The 20,367-nt window shown below is 38.1% G+C and overlaps 1 protein-coding gene across 1 annotated transcript; it reads left to right on the top strand.

Moving 5' to 3' along the window:
* The first annotated feature begins 1,421 nt into the window (after positions 1-1,421).
* On the top strand, positions 1,422-19,159 carry xpo5 (exportin 5). Its single transcript, XM_079248796.1, has 33 exons — positions 1,422-1,560; positions 2,065-2,186; positions 2,271-2,343; positions 2,444-2,581; positions 2,912-3,094; positions 3,189-3,215; positions 3,320-3,505; positions 5,519-5,595; positions 5,685-5,729; positions 5,818-5,908; positions 7,147-7,230; positions 7,351-7,476; positions 7,570-7,660; positions 7,767-7,895; positions 8,019-8,134; positions 8,272-8,427; positions 8,655-8,696; positions 8,781-8,870; positions 8,955-9,154; positions 9,235-9,337; positions 10,593-10,774; positions 11,075-11,175; positions 11,295-11,391; positions 11,513-11,681; positions 11,763-11,867; positions 12,007-12,053; positions 12,918-13,027; positions 14,009-14,068; positions 14,147-14,241; positions 14,323-14,430; positions 15,401-15,538; positions 15,836-16,000; positions 17,873-19,159. The coding sequence occupies exons 1-33, from the start codon at positions 1,459-1,461 to the stop codon at positions 18,014-18,016; spliced, it is 3,702 nt and encodes a 1,233-aa protein (XP_079104922.1). The 5' UTR covers positions 1,422-1,458; the 3' UTR covers positions 18,017-19,159.
* The last annotated feature ends 1,208 nt before the right edge of the window (positions 19,160-20,367 follow it).

Below are 20,367 nucleotides of genomic sequence, written 5' to 3' on the forward strand. Positions count from 1 at the left end.
GTAAAATTGACCATATGCCTATTCGTTTGACATTTCCATGTCAATCATTTTCCTGGGTTCTGGAGAAGATATCTGAAGAGACACCCAAGAAAAAGTGTGATTTACAAATGTTTGATGTCATGTTCTGTAGAATGTGAATTGGTTGTTTATTTTGTATTCATTACATGTATCTGTGTATTTTCACAATAAAGGGTTTGTTTAAAAGAATATATTTCTTGGTTCTTAAAGTGTAAGGAAAAAACAATTGTTGGATGAGCAGCAGAGCTCAATCTACGATCTCAACAATTTGTCTAATCTTCTCTGCTGTTGCCTAACAGTTTATTCTGCTATTGACTGCCATTACTACCACTAAATGTCTGGGCTGTTTGCACTGGTGTTAGCAACATGTGCACTGGAACCTGGACATGAGAAGGAACACTATTCTGACTGCTGCATCAAAACAGTAACAGTGTGTAGGGGAAGTAGTTTGAATAGTGAGGAGTGTCATCTCTCTCACTGGAAAGACAAGGCATTGGAGGTATTTTTTATCCTCCAAGACGCTCATCCCTACAGGGTGAGATTTACCAGAGACTGTCACCAGAATAAGTTGGAAAGACCTGCCTGAAATCCTGGTTTGAACCCTCATGGGATTGGCTTGGGCTTGCTGTTTGTGGTAGAATAACAAACACAACCACTTTGGCTGATCTGTAACTTGGTGAAGAATGTGATGCTCCCCCTCAGCAGCTGGTGGCCATGATGAGGAGGAGGTGCCTGCCTGCTTGAGGTTGTGTATGGATTCTCCACTTGCTATTGACACCCTTGTTATTTAAATGAATAAGATTTCTAGCATGTTTTGTTTCTTCAGACATAATTCATCCAATCCATAAACTACACACAAGAGTCAAAAGCAGAGTAAGCCGCTTGCCATTGGCAGGGAAAACTTGTCAAGTTTTTCATGGGCCCATCGACGTTATTAATACAAAAAAAAAAAAACAATCAGTCAAACACAGTTTTCTTTATTTTATTTCGGAGTTTATATTTGATAGTTGATGTTTTGTAATAAGTTTTGGGGAGGAAAAAACTCTCAACCTGCCCTTTTATTACTCATATGAAATTCTAAAAAGTGTGTTAGCATGACAGGGTTTGTCCATAAAGCTCCTGCCTGACTGATAATTACCGGTAATGGTAACGACCAAATAAATCGTGAGTAAAATGCGTTCGTTACTATTTTATAATCAGATGTGATTTCTCTGTCTGTTCATAGACGATCTTTAAAGAGCTCCTTTTCGACTACAACGTCCACAATTCCTTTCCAACGGCAAGCCAACTGGCTCAAAGCGAGTCGAAGAAGCACGTTTTGTGCACGTTGGCCGACGTCGGTACCTCCCTGTCCGCACGCAGCTCACTCTAGTGCAGTGCAGGTGTTTTGCATAAGGGAGTTACTTGTATTCGTCTTAGTGTCAGACGCTACCTGAAGTCATGGCCGACCAGGTGGCTACCACGTGCGAACAGCTAATGAAAGCTGTGATTGTGATGATGGATGCAGAAACGAGCCAAATTTACCGACTGGAGGCCCTAAAGGTAGCGGCGTTGCCGGTTGCTAGCTAGGTGCTAGTTAGCAGAACTGGTCGTTTATCAATACTGTTGTGAGCATGGAGTGATATTTTAGCGTAGCAGAACACGTTTCTATCAATTTTTCATCAGCAGTTTATTAGTAACAACAGTTAATGTTAATTTACATGATCAAAATGGGCAACGAAGCTGATTTGATGCACGGCGGGTTAGCCCTGAACATCACGCCATCCACTGTTGACCCCGGTTCATCCATTCATAGAACAAATAACATCTTGTAAGACTTGAAAAAGGAAGGTCGTTTTAAAGAGAAAAGCTAATGTCATTTTATTGTCGTCTAGAAACAGTCAAAGTTAGCTTTAAGCTACTCACGTGCTGTAATGTTTACTGTCTGACCTTACACCTTACACGTGTAAGGTAATAACTATGTTTATTAAAAAGTTATTTAATTGGTTTACACGGTTTAGTTGGCCAAGTTTTCTGTAACGTAACAAGTTTAATCTTTCAAAACAGTTTTGTGAAGAGTTTAAAGAGGCAAGCTCCCTCTGCGTCCCATGTGGCTTACAGCTAGCTGACAAAGCCCAGCCAGCTGTCGTGAGACACTTTGGTTTGCAAATCCTGGAGCACGTGATCAAGTGAGTGAAACAGCAAACACATAAAGATATAAAAACAGAAAACTATAGAAGCTGTATATATTGTACACTTTTTTTCCCTTGCAGGTTCAGATGGAATGACATGCAACAACAAGAGAAAGTCCAGCTAAAAGAGTGTGCTATGCAGCTATTATCAAATGTAAGTGTGAGGGTACAAAATGGTCTCATTTTTCTGATTAAACTTAATCAAATAACTTAAATATTGCTTGTATTTGATACTTATTACCGTGTTTTATTAGGGTACTCATTCTATTCTGGAAGAGGAGAGTCACGTCAAAGATGCCCTATCAAGGATCATAGTGGAAATGATAAAAAGAGAATGGCCTCAACACTGGCCAGACATGCTGAAGGAAATGGAAGCTCTGACTAGCCAGGGGGTGAGTGACCTACTGTGTTGTGTTGGAAATGTCACTTTTTCATTGGTCAGGAAATTTGAATAGTGTTATGTAATAACCTGCATGTAAATAACTTCCTGCAGGGGATTAGTCATACTTATTTACATGTGACTTCATCACATAAACCTGGCTGCAGGTAGAGCGAATATCCTCCTTCATCTATGATCCAAAACAAAACCCATCTTTGTTAAAGATTTCTATCGCTGAAAACTCAATTTTGTTCATTTTCCAAGTCAGTTTTGGGCAAAAGATGTATTGTTTATAAGGTGGTTCGGTTTACTAAGTGACATTTCGATGAATGATATAAAACAGGAAGCACAGACAGAGCTGGTCATGTTGATACTCCTGAGGTTGGCCGAGGATGTGATCACCTTCCAGACGCTGCCCTCCCAGCGACGTAGAGACATCCAGCAGACACTCACCAAAAATATGGATAGCATCTTCAGTTTCCTCTTGGCCATTCTGCACATTAATGTTGAGGACTATCGCAAAGTGGTCAGTTTGTCCAAATATTCATATTTCTTTAAGGCAGTAATTTAGCAGCAGGTGAACTGAACAACTGTCTTTTTTTTTTTTTTTTGTCACCCAGAAAGGGTTACCTGGACATGAAGTAAAGGTGATAAAACAATTATCTTTGCTCTAAAATGCACCTCTTGACAACATAAAGGCTGCTCTGGTGTCATTGTGTCTTTCTTTCCCCTTCTCTTTTCGTCCACACAGGCCCGAGCACATGGTCGGGTTGCTGTTGCAGCGCTGAATACGCTTGCAGGCTACATAGACTGGGTGTCTCTGGTGCACATCACCTCTGGAAACTGTAAGCTGCTGGAGATGTTGTGTTTGCTGCTGAGTGAACCGGAGCTGCAGCTGGAGGCCTCTGAGTGTCTGCTCATCGCTTTGAGCCGGAAGGTGAGTTGCGGGAAAGATTCTGTTGATTAGTACATGCTGATTAGATTAAATCAGTATCACACTCTTTAGTTTATGGGATTTGTCGGCAATGAGTCATGGCGATACACAATAGTTGGGAGGAGTGAGACAAAGCATAAAGAGCTGATGCTGAAATGTCTTAAATTGCCGTGCACTTGATAGCTACAAACTTCAAAACATGTTTGTCTCCATTAGACTCCCACACCTCTTCCGAAACATAACATTTACAATAAATACTTAAGTTTTTTTTAAATCTTTTGTTCTAAAAGTCACCATGATGCCATTAGCTTAAATTATTTTCTGTAATCAGTGTGCTGGCGATCCATTTTTTTGTTTATGTCATGATTTAAAGAGATATTTGTCTTCAAAAATGCACATTTTATCCTGTCAGTTTTGAATGATTGACACTTTTGTGTAAATAGAAATAGTCCCTACTCCAAAAAGACAAAAGAGGTAATGGCCACCTAAAGCCAAAGGGTTTGGTTGAATAGTCAGTGTATTGGCCTTCAAAGTTAACTAGAAAATAAGGCTGTGGGCTGCAGGAACCGGTAGTGGGCCACTCATACGCACTTCCAACTCTTTGTTTAAAAAATGTTTATTTTTCTTCCAAAAAATAAACAAAAAAAATTTAAAAACACTTAAATCTAAATTAAACATACGGTTCATTTTTACAACTTTGAAAGTATTCAAAAGAATAATTTGCAACACATCACACCACCTGACATTTGGAAACCAAAAAAACTTTTCATCTGTCTACCTCTTGGGATACAATAAACCTTTCGGGGGTGTCTAAAAATCCACATGTTAAATACCACCAATCCAAACACAATGCATAAATAAATCCCACATCATTTAAATTCATCATACACATAGGTAGCCTCCATATTTAGACTTGGAAAAAATAGCATTGTAGCTGGACTTAAAACTTAAGGAATATATAATTCCATTGAACTGACCACCGAAGTCAGAATAATCACGTACAATCATCTTTCCTAGATGTACCTGGAAAATCAAAATGCATCAAAAGTGGTTGGAGAAATTCTTAATAACTCATAAAGATTAATGAAAATGTAGCCAGACTTAATGCTAAGCTGTTATATGATTATGAAGTCCCAATTTTACAAAACATATTCCACAGGATTTCCTTTAAGTACTTCGCTTGATATGTTTTTATCAGAGGCTATTTATTTATTTAATGTCAGTCTTGAGACATATTGTGAATTTGTTCTACTTTATCTACAAGTTGGGTAATTGAAAAACAACAAAAAAGCTCAGAAAAAGGCACAATAGTATATTTTGTCATATTTATTTAAATAAATTCTGGTACTCTCATTCTAGGAAAATAATGACACGTCAGTATAATTATTTGGTGCAAGGAATTGTTGGACAGATGCCCCAGTCTTTCCTATCCTTAAGGAAACACTACCGGAGGCATGGATGCAAACTAACTTGTAGGGAATTTGACCAACTCTCATTATGTCTTGTTTTCAGATAGTTCTGGGTCTTTTCACTCAGTTAGGAAGATTCCTAAGTGACGACAACTCTTCAGCAGGACTCCAGGCTTTAAAACAAAAGATCTAATCTAATTCTTTATGTCACGGCAACTTTGTCCATTTTTTTTATCCCCGGATGTCCTGCTTGTGATGGATCTCCACTGTCATCCAGGGCAACAGCGCCACCATGTGGCCATTTGTTTTAACTCTTAAAAATGTAATCAAATGCTCAGCAAACTTCATTTCTCTTTTTATATTAATAAACAACCCTAAAGTAGAATATTTTTTGGGGGGATTGAAGCAGTTGTTGAGCTGTGGATGGTTCATGAGAACTACCTTGAGTCTGGAATGAATTATCTGTTTTTGACACATTTATAAAGTACTTTTTCATATCATTTTGAGAGATCCTGGAAAGCAATGAAATTCCAAAATATTTTTGTTAGTTGACATTTACATTAAATTATATCTAATTTGCTCAGTCTTTCATGTCCGTCTGCTTCAGGGCAAACTGGAAGAGAGAAAACCCTTCATGCTGTTGTTTAATGATGTGGCAATCCACTACATCCTCTCTGCTGCCCAGTGAGTACAACTGCTTCTCTTCATTATCACTCCACAAAGGCTTCAAGTCACCACTCACTGATAATTAATGGGTTTATGTGTGACTGCAGGTCAGCAGATGAACTGGCAATATGTACAAATTCCTCAGATTCGTCGTAAGTACCATGATGTAAGGATGACTTTTAAATTAATGTAGCGATCCTGGTGGTAAACAACAGTGTGGTCCTGTTTGTGTATCATCAGAGCGGTGGAGATAGTGGAGCGGCGTTATGTCTTCCTGAAGAGGCTCTGTCAGGTCCTGTGTGCTCTGGGATTCCAGCTCTGCTCATTAGTGGTAAGTTTGTTATCAACAGGCCACTCGTGAATCTATAGCTGTGTTTCTACCACAGAGACTTTTCCATAGAAACAAGGGAGTTTTTCCACTGGTAAGTGGTTGTGTGTCCTGCCTTTGAATGTTCCACACAAAGCTATTAGAGGAAATAAAAAGCAGAGAAAAAAATTATCCAAGAACATGAGAACCAAATTTGTTGATATGTTAATTTACGCATGTCCACTGTGTCCAACGTTGTCAAGAAGTTTACTGCTCATGTCCTGTACTTTATCTCCCTGGATGTCGATGAAAACCAAAGATTGATCAGATTGTGCAATAGTATTGTGAAGTATTGTGCAATAGTTTAAAAACATCTACCAGTTTCCAAAGAGGTTAAACATAAAATTAGTTTTTCTAAGGATGGAACTAAAATATTGGAAGTTTACTGATGTTTTAAGATTAATTTGCTCCTCATTTGCTGTCTTGACAGTGTTGGGGGATCTGAGGACTAGCAAAGAATTCTGTGGCTCAGTTTTGGGCCCAGTGTTAGAAAGCTGGGTCTCTTTTGGGATTATAGGTTTTACAGCAGGGAAATGATCCACAGGAAAAAGCACCCAGATATGGTTTAATATAAAGAGTTGGACATTGTTAAAGGCGTTATGAGTAATGTCCAGATATAAATCCCATAAATCACCTGGGGAGAGATTCTATGACTGTCGGGTGACGTCAGCAGTCATGGAGCATCTGGTAAATTAGAAGGGAGCAGTGTTTTGTTTATAAGTTGCAAGGACCTTACTGACACAAACTGAAGAACTGACACTCAAACTGGGAGAGATCAGTTTCCCCACAAGAATAGTCCTGGTTGGGAAGCAGTACTTTTAAAAGATACTCAACCCTTTTGGGTGAGGTTTAAGTGCTAAACACTTTAGATTGGCAGAGTACTACCATTGTCTAATTAATACTTTTTTTGTCTCAAAAAGGAACAACTATAAAGTTGTACTGGAGTTGAGCTGTCCCTGTTGGAAGCTACATAGGCAGTTTGAGTGACTGCAGCTGAAGTATACGCCTGTCTTTTCATTGAGTCCTTACTGCCTCTCTCGCTCTCGCTCGCTCTCTCTCGCTCTCTCTCTGAACTGCTGCTTCTCAGTTCCTCCCTGGAGTTAAATGTATAGAGAACTTTCTTTTAAAGTACTGGGTCATGTTTTTAGATTTGATCAAATCTCATTGTTTTGTAGCTGATTATCTCTGAATGATCTCTGTAGGGTTCAGATGCAATGGTTGAAGTACCTGGAAATCTCAGCAAGTACACAGAAGCATTATTAGCCTTTACTACACATTCCAGTCAGGTAAGACGATGGTAAACTGAAGCCATCTCCTCCAAATCCCTTTTGTAATTAAGTATGCTGATATGAGTGTGAATCATGCTTTGATTTCCTCCATCAGTCACATCCTTTTCTTTTCTGCAGTTTTTAAAATCCTGCACTCTGCCAACATGGGGAGCTTTGTTCAGACATGAGACTCTGTCAAAAGATCCCGTTGTTGTAAAGATGGCCATCCAATACCTCAAAGCATGTATGACCAACTTAGTCAAGGTGAGCCAATGGTATGCATGGCATTTTTGTCATGGTGAATCAAGGCCAAACAGATACTAGAAAGTTCCTTTATCTCTCTCTCTCTCCTTCCAGGCGGGGTTTCCTTCCAGACATGATAACCCAAGTTCTGAGTACTCCCGAGTGGACTTCGACAGTGATGAAGACTTCTACTCTTTCTTTCACTGTAGGTGACAGAGACTTTTGTTAATCATAATTTAAGATCATTATGATTGTTTAGGCTTCGGATTTATTTGATTCATGTTTTAAAATGATGTTTTGATGCTTCGCAGCTTTCCGGGCGCAACAAGGAGACGTTTTGAGAAGTGCAAGTCGCATTGTTCCCCTGGAGGCTTTTCAGACCGCCGCAGAGTGGTTACAGTTTCAGATTGCCAGTCCCATTGATCCTGGAGACATCACATGTAAGGGATTTCACAGTGACACAGTCACGTTTTTACTTTTTTTTTTTTTGTTTTCTGCTCAGCCTCAGAAAATATTTAGATTTTTAATCCAATAAATAAACTAGTTATCTTTTACCTCTCCAGCAAAGTCTGTAGAGGGATTCTGTTCGCTGCTGTCTCCATCAGTCGTCCAGTGGGATGCCATGACGGTCTTCATGGAGTGTGTGGTCTCACAGATCTTCAGAAATCTGGACGAAGAGGTAACATATTACTACAATAGTAGACAAATAAATGGAAAAATGATAAATTAGGAAAAACTTTGTAAAAGAAAAGTAAATTAATAATGCTAATAATGCTAACGCCAAGGTTTCTCCTCCTCCTGCCTCAAACTCTGTAGAAGTTGCCGATAGATCAGAGCATGGAGCTGCTGCAGGCCGTGCTGAACTATGAAACCAAAGACCCGCTCATCCTGTCCTGTGTGCTCACAAACATTTCAGCCCTCTTCCCTTTTGCCACTCGCAGACCTCAGCTCCTACCACAGGTCCTCTACAAGGTCAGATGAAGTCATTTTATCGGTTAATAAGAGTTTTTATGTTTATCGATCCTGCATGCATGTTTGTTGTTTCAGTTTAACTAAGTTCAAATGAAATTTTTCCTTAATCTCTTTTGCGGAAGTGCTCTGTTTGTTTTTATGACGTTGGCCACCCGTTCATCACAAAATTTTGAGGCTTTCTTGAAAAACTGCTGATTAACTTTGGCTCTTTTTGTTTGGCCCCACAGCTGTTTAAATCCATCACATTTGATTTTGATCAAGAGAAAAAAGTAAGTTGTTTGCACAGAGCTAGACATTATATTTCTTTACATTTTTTTTAACACAAAAAAAAAATCTCTCTCTGATGTTTTCAGTTACCTCGGACACGAGCTGTAAAGAACTTGAGGAGGCATGCCTGCTCTTCAATCATAAAAATTTGTAGGGATTTCCCACAGTTTATCATGGTAACAGTTCTCCCATCTCAGATGACTGATTAGGCCTTTACATTAAACTTGTACAACATGTAAATATCTTTCTTCCTCCCACAGCCTTGCTTTGACATGTTTTACACTCATGTGAAGGAGCTGTTTTCAAGTGATGCCACACCAACATACATGGAGAAATGTTCACTGATAGAATCCCTGGTGCTCATCAGTAACCAGTTCAAAGACTTTGAAAAGCAAAAGGCTTTTCTAAATGAACTGATGGCATCTGTCGTCACAGACTGGACTTCAGAAGAATTCAGGGAGTGCGTGAATTATTTTCCTGAAATTTCACGATATGTTTTTGAAATCAGAAATTTATTAATATCTCTTTGTTGTGTTCCAGCGTGCTGTGGGACCCTGTTAAGTTTCTGTCTTTTATTGGAGCTGATCAGGTGGTCACTGAGCAGAATGAAGATACTGACACAGCAGGACTGAACAGAGGGCGAGTAAGTCTACAGTGAGATTAGTTGAAGAGGTTATGTGATTTAGATTTAATGTGAACTTTTTCTTCACTCTTGATTTTTTTTATTTTTTTGTTGTTGTCAAGCTTGGAAGTTTACAAGGATTAGTTGGATTTAATCCAAGCTGTGGCACACAAAGCTTGTGTGTGTGCTATCATGGCAGTATCCTTCTGTGGATAGTTTTTCAGGACTTTCTTTTTGGCAGTTTTACAAACCTGTTGACATGACCATAAAACAGCTTCAGTAAAACGCCCAAATTATTGTGGCCATTTTGAAATGATTTCAGTTTGCATAACAATTTAATTGTCCCCGTTTACCTGCAACAGTTGTATAAAACTAAAACACTATATTTACCTACGGCAAGTAGGGTATGTTTTATTCAGCGTTTATCTGTTTGTTTGTTTGTTTTTGTTCAAGATAACTCAAAGTAATGGACATTTTCATGAAATTTTCAGGAGTTGTTGGAAATGTGAAAAGAAAGGACTGATTTAATTTTGGTGATTAATTGGTGATTAATTTTGATTTAGAACTGTGGCCCCTGGTGGAGTTTTGCATTGTGAGGGTTTTTCTAGTTACATTATTATTTCCACTATTTGAAGTTTAACTTCTTTCTCTTCTGATAATGAGATCCTTTTTTTTTTATTATTATTATTTATTTTTTATTTAAAAACCTTTATTATCAGTTCCATTGAGACATTCTGTCTCATTCACAAGATAGGACTACTTTCTACAGAACAATTCTGGACAAAAAACGTGAATGACTTTAACAACACTGAATCTACATTAACGTTCATATAAAGTCAAAAAAGAAGGGTTTTTACAAGAAAAAACACTGAATAATAATTGTTCTTCCTCCTTTTTCTGCTGTGGTTTCACAGCATCTGGGTGAAGAGTAAGTTCCCTGGAATGTTTCTACAATGAACAATCGTTTTGACTAACATTAAGCAAAGTTGAAGGAGACCAACAAGAATTTTTCTCCTTGTTTCGATGCTTTGCTGAGTTGTTTACACATTGTCGTCTTCTGCAGGTCACGACCATTTTCTTCATGATCTTCCGATTTTATTTCATGATTATGACTGCCTCTAGTCATGAGAAAATTCAAAGGAGACTTTAGATTAGTTTAAAAATACACTGCTTTCTTTTTTTTGTTAGTTTGTGAAAGTATCAACGAAATAATATTGTTTTCCACTGAACGATCTTATAGTATCTGCATTAAAGTATATTTTGCTTCTTCTTTAAGCTAAGCTTCTGTCTGAATGCCATGCTGGTGGTGGTAAAGCGCTCACGCTGGCCTGCAGACCCAGAAGAAGCCAAAGCTGGTGGCTTCGTGGTGGGGTACACTCCTACTGGAGCTCCTATATACAGGAATCCCTGCACAGACCAGTTTTTGGCTTTTCTACCCAACTTACTGGCTTTGATAAGGTGCGCTTATTCCTTCTTGCAATCACTATAAACATGTGACACCATGTTTTAAAATTTACCTTTGCATGCCTCCATAGTGGATTTGAGATGAGGCGGTCCACTTTTAGATGACAAACACTAAAATTGAACTGTTTGAAGCTACATGTCAGTATTCGAGTCATACTTTGATTGCTTCATTTTGGATTAGCTGTGGTTTTGTACAAACACAGAATTCTGAAAATTGTCACTAACCTCACCTCTTTTTGGACTTTTTCTTTTATTTTTATGTACTTTCTCAAACTTGTATCTTCCTCATTGCAGGACTCACAACAGCCTTTTTACATCTGAAAACATGGCTCGCCTTAGTGAGACCTTCTCTAGAGCTCACGAAATGATGGATGCTGAGAAAAATGTTGTTCTGGGTAAAATAAAATAAGTTTCTGGGGTATTTTTCACCTCATAGTAAGCCATAATTTAAAAAAAAAAAAAAAAAAAAAAAAAAAAGGCTGTATGATTTAACCTTCTCCACATGCTTTTCCAGGTATCCCTCAGTTTCCTCTGGATATTTATGACTCTCCTGTGTACAGAAGCAACCTGGAGCGCATGCAGGGATTTTTCTGGACTTTATATGACAACTGGTTTGTTCTGCAATTACTCTCTCACTCTCTTTTTCGTTCTTTCTCTATTTGTTTCATTGTTTAAACCCCTTACATCCAGTCTGATACAGATTTGATTCTGCCTATGCTTATACTTGTACAGCTTCCATGTCCTGGGGAATGCTGGCCCGTCCCTGCAGCAGGAATTCTACACTATTGATGGGTTGGCTGAAGGAATAGCTGGCTCTGCTTTTGTCTCCCTTGACCACGTGCCTGACTACAGACTTCGCCCGATGATTCATATCCTTTTTCACTTTTGCTTCCATTTATTTGCAAGGATTTTTTTTATTGTCATTCAGAGCCTCATTCAAACTGTTATTGATTTAAGTTATTTGTTAAATTTCCTTTACAAGCATATACGGCTCTTCATGAAGCAGCTGGTTCTGTCATGTCCTCCTGAGTACTATGACAGTCTACTCCGCCCTCTGCTGGGCCCTCTGTTCTCATACATGATGCAGGTCAGGATTGTCTTCTGTGATTCTTCATCTACGAATGAGCTCAGGAACTGTTTTTTTTTAAAAAAAATTTTAAATTATTATTATTATTATTATTATTATTATTCTAAGACATCATGCTGTGCCGCTGCTTTTATTGCAGAGACTTAACGTCAAATGGCAGATCATCAACCAGAGAACTTTAATCAAGTAAGTTGTTGTAAAATGTTTATGTATCATAATAAATAATGTAACAATATAAATGCCATGTCTGAAAACACTCCTTCCCTTACTAATTTGCTTTAGTAGTTATATATAGAAGACTGAACTCATTTCAATGAAAGATTGCTTTCACACACTACTTAACTGCATGAGTATGTCACCCCTCTCACAGTTAAAGGCACCAAATCAATACTAATATACATTTTCTGATGTACAGAATGTATTTTGACCTTTTTTCCCCCCTCCAGATAAGTCCTGGGGATTGTGAGTGCTGGGATTTTCTGAACTGTTTACATGAATTATTTTAATGCGGTCTTACAAAAATAATGTACTAACTGTACATTTGTCCTGTTGCAAAACAAGATGCCAAATTTGTTTTATTCGAGATATTTCTTATTTGTATGATGTTTTTTTAGACATTTGAATGCAAACTTGATGCAAATAAACTGATTCATTTAAACATAATTGTGCTAAATTGCATTTGTGCAACAGGTTTTGTTCAGATGGTTGTAAGCAGTTTTTTTCTTTCTGTGTAATGCAGGTGGTGTCCACCAGTTGGCTATAACATCATAACCAACCACTTCATAGTTTGTCTCTTTTAGTGCATAAATAGTTTTAATTAACTGAATTAATAATGGATTTTCACTTATATTTGGTTGGCTGGGTTATCTGGCATCCCACTCACTGGTCACCATTAATCTCGTATGCGACAAATCAACAGACTGTTCTTTGGATCTTTATGGAGTTCATCTCAATGAATTCTTTAGGTTTTTCTTAAAATATGAGTCATTAATTATCTCTTCTGATTGAACTGAATTTGGGCAGTTACTGGTAACCCTCTTGTTTCTGTAGTGAAGAGGATGAAGAGGAGCAAGTAGTTTGTCAGGAGAGCCAAGTGACGCAGGAGATGTTGGAGGAGCAGCTGGTACGCCTGGTCACCAGAGAGGTCCTGGATCTTTGTGGTAAGCAGCTTTGTTAATGCCACACTTATGATATGATTACTTTTTTCTAGCAGGCTTTAGAGAAGACCGACAACAGAGTGCTGCAGACCATGACTCTGGAAACAATATTTAGATTGAATTGTACTTTAATATAAAAATTCTCTGTTTGACTCATTAGATAGGTTTGTGAAAAACAGCCTATGTGGAGAAAAACAAAAACTGCAAAGTGTTGCTGTTTGTTCAGCTTAAAGGTCCCATTTAATGCAAAATTCCCATTGTAAAGGTTTTCTGTGGTTTTCTATTTCTAAGGTCATGTGTGTCTGCATGGCCTGACCAAATTATGTAATCTCTCTCTCTTGCTTGCTCCACTTTTTATTGAATGTGTGCTCAAAAAAATCAAGTCTGAGATCTTTCCCTGTGTGACCTCAAATACTCAGACTGCCACTAACCTGCATCCCAGCTGGCTGAGAACGCCCACTAGAATCACAGAGTGTGCACCGGTGGATGCTCTCCCTGAGAGGGGCGGGGAGTGGGCATGGACAGGCACCACTCATGAACATTTTAAAGGTTCAGCCACAGAAACAGCTCGTTCTCTCGCTCGCTAAAACAACCTTTTGGAACGGCTGAAATGAAGGATCAAGGCTTAATTTGGGGCAATACACTTTAAAAACAATGTTTATCTCTTGGTGTTATCTTGGTGATAGTCAGGGACACAGGTCACGAACATAGTTCAAGTTGGAGGTGTCTTCTATTCTTATTTGGAAGATTCCTCTTTGAATGTGTGTATTGGTGTTTTTCCAGTTTTAAAACCATTTGCTTTGGCTAAAAGACAGAGCATTCAGGTTGCTGGGTTTTCTGTAGAAAACCCGAGAAATAAGGCTCGACAGATTTTCAGGATACATTGCACAACTGCCTGATCAGCTTTTTCTCTTAACACTGGGGATAAAGTGGGGAGTTGAGTTATGATGGGGTTATAATACCAACCTCTTCTCTCACTTTTAGCTGTGAGCTGTATTTCCAGAAAAGTACCGGAACCTGCAGCAAACAAGGAGGAAATTGAGGGTGAGTGTAAAATTATGATTCTGATTTTATTTTTTAGTCTGAGAAAGTCTCATAACTGTTTGAAATGTGTCCTTGTAGAGGAAGATGTGATGATGGACTCGGTGCAGATGGCGCCTCCTGCACACCCTGCAGATGAGCTGACCGAGCTGGGAAAATGCCTGATGAAACATGAAGTCAGTCTGAGACCCTTTATGTGACATTTATAGGGCCACATTTTTAATGTTGCATATGTACTGAATGTTTTCTGTTCTCAGGACATCTACATGTCTCTGTTGACACTATCTTTTACATCACTGTCCTGGAAAGACACCACTAACTGTCATCGAACTGCTTCCATGGTCTGCTGGAACCTTCTGCGGCAGGTAGCACACTTAAACCTACATTTTTCTATTTTTATCTCACTTACTTTTACAAAGTCATTTTCCCCAAAGCTATGAAAAGACCAAGATCCACATTACAACACCGAGACTTTTATGCTTTGACCCATTTGTTCCAATTAATGATGCAAATCTTAAACTGCTGAAGTTTGAAGGATTTTCAGAAACTAAGCATGCTATACTTATTGCTCATGCAAGATCAAATAGTGGGAACTATTCTGAACTTCAAATGTGCACTTGTGAGTATTTCAGCTGCTGTGTCTTTGTTGAGAAATAGTGTGGCTTAGGAGTGTGCATTTAGTTGTTAGTATATGTCTTTGGAAATACTTCAAGTGGAAATGCTTGTTGCTCTGTTTGTGTAACTTTGTAAATAAATAGTCTTTGTAGTTTTCAGTCATTCATACAATATCGTAACTGCTTAGTCCGATGAAGGGTCGATGAATGGAGCCTATCCCAGCAGTCTTTGGGCGAAAGGCAGAGTACACCCTGGACAGCTCGCCAGTCGAACGCAGGGCCACACAGAGACAAACAACCACTCACGCTCACACTCACTCCTACGGGCAATTTAGAGTAACCAATTAACTTAACATGTATGTGTTTAGACGGCGGGATGAAGCCAGAGTAGGACTCCGCCCCAGCCAAGGATCAAGCCACAATGCTAACCACTATGCCACTGTGCAGCCCCTCTTTCTAGTCTTATTTTTTCCATATTGAAAAATAAATAAATCTAAGACTAAAAAGATCTGTGGCTGCTGTTTGAGAACTTTGGTTATTATTTGCCAGATGTGTATAAATTGAATTGACACATTTTGGCACTTTTCATAAAAGGTATTAACATCCATGTTGGATGGATAATCAACAATTTCCCAAATAATAGTTTAAATTGACTTGATCTATGATTGGAAGGTGGGTGGAAATGTATCCAGTCTGTCACATATGTTCTGCCTCTCTTTAGGTGGTCGGACGCAATCTTCTTGCTGAAGCAGTCACATGGTTCTTTACCAGTGTTCTTCGAGGCCTTCAAGTTCATGGGCAGCATGAAGCCTGCAACTCTGCACTCTCTTATTTGGCCATGCTCATCTATGAAAGCCTGGTGAGGCCATTGACAGTGTTGTCTGTTGAATCTGCTCTTGATGTCTTTTTACGTTTGTTCTTGTGTTTAGTATGTATTCTAAGAAGCCAAAACCCTTTCCAGATACTCAGTAATTTGCATTGAATGTATTCTTTTATATATAAATTTATATAAATATGCAAAAAAAGAAAAAAAAACACCACTGGTTTTAGGTTAAAATAATGCTCTTCCTTAATGTAAAGTTTTTAATTTTAGAAATTTATATTCAGAAACTGTATTCCTGTTAAGCTTTGTGCCTTATGCATTTTTGTCTGTCAGCGGCCTCGATATGCAGAGCTGAGAGCTGTAATGACCCAAATCCCAAACATCAGTATTGATGCTATGGACCAGTATGATCACAAGCTCATGGACCCAAAAGCCCAGAAAGCTGGAGAGAAGAAGAGGAAAGACCAGTTCAGGAAGCTCATTGCAGGAACTGTTGGGGTAATACCACATGTAACGAGCAATTAAAACTGGACCAGGTCCCTACTGGGCTCCATCTTTGCACACATGCTTTGTCACTATGAGATACTTGATTTTAAAGATATTTAACAAGATGTATTGGGACAATTGTTTTCTCAGGCTTAAAGAGATTGTGGGGAAACTACAATTTTCTGTTAATGTTTACTGAATACAATACTCCACTTTGGCCTCTTCTCTGAAAATCTGCCCCTTCAAGCACTGTTTTTACAGAACTCACAATGTGAGCAATAAAAAAGGCAGCAAATCAGAGTAGAAGGGTCTTTTACAATGAATTTACATTAAATTTGTTCAAATGCCCAAAATGTATTATATTCTATATTACAGTCATTTGGCAGATGCTTTTATCCAAAGTGACTTGTCTTGTGAGAAGGGATAAGGTAACCTAGCATGCATATCTTGTGGGTGGAAGGAAGCCAGAATACCTGGAGAGAACCTATGCATACTATGGGAGAACATGCAAACTCCACACAGAAAGCTCACAGTTCAAACCTTCCCCAGCCAAGGTGTTAACCAGCAACCTTCTTGCTGGAAGTCAAATAAATGCCACCAAACCTCTACATACCTCAGTTCTCTTTGTCTTTAAAGAGCAAATTATTGATCATTTCATTCAGTCAGACATCATACAGACATCTAGATAACTAGCATGTAGACATGAAGGTAGGGTAGAAAAGATTCAGTGTCAGAACAGGTTGTTGTTGCTCATAGAAATTGTAAACATTTATTCATTACAAAATTAAAACTAGCTGAAATCCAAGACTTTCAATTGATTAAAATTCTGCTTTATTTGTGTAGCGCTTGTTCACAACAAGGCCATCTTGCAGCACTTTACAGACAAATCCATTAAAGCAAATATAATAAATCCATAACTTCAATTTATAATGATGCAAATTCATAATAAATAATAGCCTAGCTAAGCAAAACCAACAGATCCCATCCTGAGTATGCAAGGGGCGGCAGGCAGCAGTGGAGAGGAAAAAGTCCCCTTTAACAGCAAGGAAAAACCTACGACAGAACCTGGCTCAGGAATGGCGGCCATCTGCCTCGACCAGTTAGATTGAGGTAGGTTTATGCCACTAACCTTTAAGTTAGTACAGTATCAGTGAACTCAAGTTATTAAAATAAACTGTAAAATTAGCTGCTTGATATTTCTCAGCATTGTCAGGAAGGATTGGCAGTTTCACAAAGTCACAGTAAATGACAAGTATTTTTGGTCTTGGCCATTAGAACAACTTTTATACAATATTAGGGTATAAACATTAACTTAATTTTATTTTACTTTAAAAAGTCCCGTCACCCCCCCCCCCCCCCCCCCCACACACACACACACACACACACACACAGTGCACACCAGTTGAGCTATCAGCTTGCTCAGCTTGCCATCAGCTTCAGGCTGCCTTTCATCTACAGTAGTGACTCTGTTTGCAGACCAGATGGCTGTTTTATTGTATTTATTTTCAGTTTATGACATGATGCCAGTCTGATTTTTCTAGTCTAAGCACGCAAACTACATTCCCATTACAACTCCAAAACGTCAGACCCTCCCCACATCACAAATCCCAATTTAACTATTACATTTTACCAGTATAACCACTAGAGAGCAGTACTTTTCTTATATATCTCACCATAGGCCACTCTTCAGGAGTGACCAGGAGCTGGCCTGATATTGCAGATCATTACTCAGCACTGAGATTCTAGCTGTGCTGTAAATCTTCTGTGCTTGGCGGCAGAAAATGTGCAGCAGCTCAACAGTGCTGAACAGTCAAATGAAATTCTTTTGTTGTAGGTCCTGGATAGCTCCGTTTAACCTCTCGTCTCCCCTTCCTCTGCCAACAGAAAGCTCTGTGCCAGCAGTTCAGGAAGGAGGTTCATATCCGAAATCTTCCCTCACTGTTCAAAAAGCCGAAGCCAGACAACGATATACCGGACAGTGAACCATTGGGCCTGGCAGCTCTCTTCGCTCCTGAAAATACCCTGTAAGGAGCACACAGTAGTTCAATCGGACATCATAATGACTAATAATGGAATTATGTACACAAACTATGGTTTCCCTCACCGTTCTTCCAGCTGAGACAATGTGGCGCTGCACAACCTACCTGTCGACAGTCCTCTTATATAATTACTGGTAGTCATATTTTCTCTCATTAAGCTTCAGCACTATTCACATTCATGTTGACACCTTTCCACAGGTCTTGTGTATGAGCGATGCCACACACTTTATGCTTTTTTGAAAATTCTTCATATCCTGAAGTATCCAAATAAGAGCTGTGTTAGCTATGGAAATTGATGAATACTTCACAGTATGATAAAAATGGTCTTTTTTCTGTCAGACTTTTTGAAAAACATCTTCAAATAGCAGTAGACTTTTTTTTTTTTTTTCCTTATAAACTTTAGCTTAAACTTTGAGCCACAAAACCTACCTTAAACGGAGCATGTTTTAATTTAGCATCCTTGCTTTGGACTTCTTTTTTTTTCTCTTTTTAATGGGGCATAGCTACACACACTAAGCACTCCATAGAAATATGGAGTTTGAGAATTGAACCGAAAGCTCAGCAGCAGCTTTTATATTTAGAGAAGTAATTGGTATGTAATGATATCCAAACAAACAGAATCCGTACAGCAGATAGCTGAAGAGGGAGCCTGTTATGGCATGATGAAGGAACAGGGGTACATGCCAGTATTGTGGACGTTTTGTAAAGGTGGCAACCTTTTGTGGCTAAAAAAGACTAAATGAAGTCATTTTGGGCGTTATTGTTGGCAGATATGTTTTGTGCTATGTGCTGCTGCTGAGAATGCTGCTGTTTCACAGTTTGAAACAAACGGGACGAAAAAGAAGTTGGACAAATATTGGTGCAAGTTTTTTTTTTTTTGTTGTTTTTTTTTTTTTTTTTTTTCCTGAATGCATAAGCTTCACAACATTTTCTGATTCTGAAAGATGTGCCGCCGCCATCTTTCCTTTTGCAACTTGGTGAAAATACTTTGCATACATTTGCCCTTAAAAAAAAAATCAGGGTTGTGTTTTTGAGTAATTAGATTCATTATGCAGATATTTCATTGTTAGTAAATGTATTGATAGTTTGTGATTTGCCAATTTGTCATATCAACACAACTAAACACAGCCCACCTATTGTTTGGATATGTCTACATAATACAGTGCGCATATTGTACTTCAAACAGACACATTTTGTGCCAAAACACTGATTGTAGGAACTTCTGTAAAAGGTTTGCATATAATTTTAAAGACTTGATATGTATAATGTGTTGCTTAATTCACATCAGTTTTTTTTTGTTTTTGTCTGTGTCTATTCTGGTTTTGCCAGGCAGGTAAAGAAAAGCTAAACCAGCACTACATTCCTTCATTATCCAAGGGATTGTTTTCATTTGAAATTGTTCGATGTATTTAGCTATGTTAAAGATCTTGTCGTAGAAGTTTTTTTTTTTTTTGTTTGTTTTATTTTTAAATTAGCTTTTGAATCGATTGTCGTGTAGATTCAAGCCAAAAATCCATGGTAGCTCTTTTGACTTTGCTGATCCCTCTGTGAACACAGACAAATTTGCATATCAGATGTTTTGTTTGAGTGAAAACAAGTTAATACAAAGAGAGATTTTAAAAAACTTTTATTTCTTTATTAACATTTCTAAAACATTTTTTGTTGCCATTTAAAATAAAAATTTGTTTAACACTAAGATTTTCTGTATAAATAGAGGAGAAAAGCTTTTTAAAATTGTATTGTGGTTTTTTAATTCAACAACTTTATTTTAGTCATGTTTTCTTAATTTTAAAAAAAATAAAGACAAAAGAGAGATTAGTTTGTTAGTTAGAAACCATTGGCATTTAAATGTGTTAAGGTTTATTTGTTTTAAACATTTTTGCTAAATTCTTGCATTTACCTTGTGGGAGTGGAGATTCTGCTGAGGCTCATCACAAACATTGTTTTAATTTGTGTTTCGAACCCACTTTAATAAACATCAACAGAAAAATTGATGACTTTATCATGACTAATGCTTTGCAGAAAAGCAGGATTTTAACATTTGTAATTGAATTGAGAGGCCTGTTTTAACTGCAGTATTTCTTATAAGTTTGTTCTGCCTTAACTATGTATTGTCTTTCAGTTGTATGGAAAAAACATTCATTTTCATACTGCAAAGCATTTAACAGCAGATTTTTACAGAAATTGTAGCTACTACAACAAACATGAAAATTTTTCATCTTTATTCTAATGTGACTTTTCCTGATGTTGAGTAGAAATTAAAAGCCGACTTTTGGAGCTTATGTCATACTGTACAACAACAAGAAGACTGTGGACAAAACTTAGGCAGTTCTTTCTTGA

This window comes from Telmatherina bonti (assembly GCF_933228915.1).
Source record: "Telmatherina bonti genome assembly, chromosome: 11".
NCBI lineage: Eukaryota > Metazoa > Chordata > Actinopteri > Atheriniformes > Telmatherinidae > Telmatherina > Telmatherina bonti.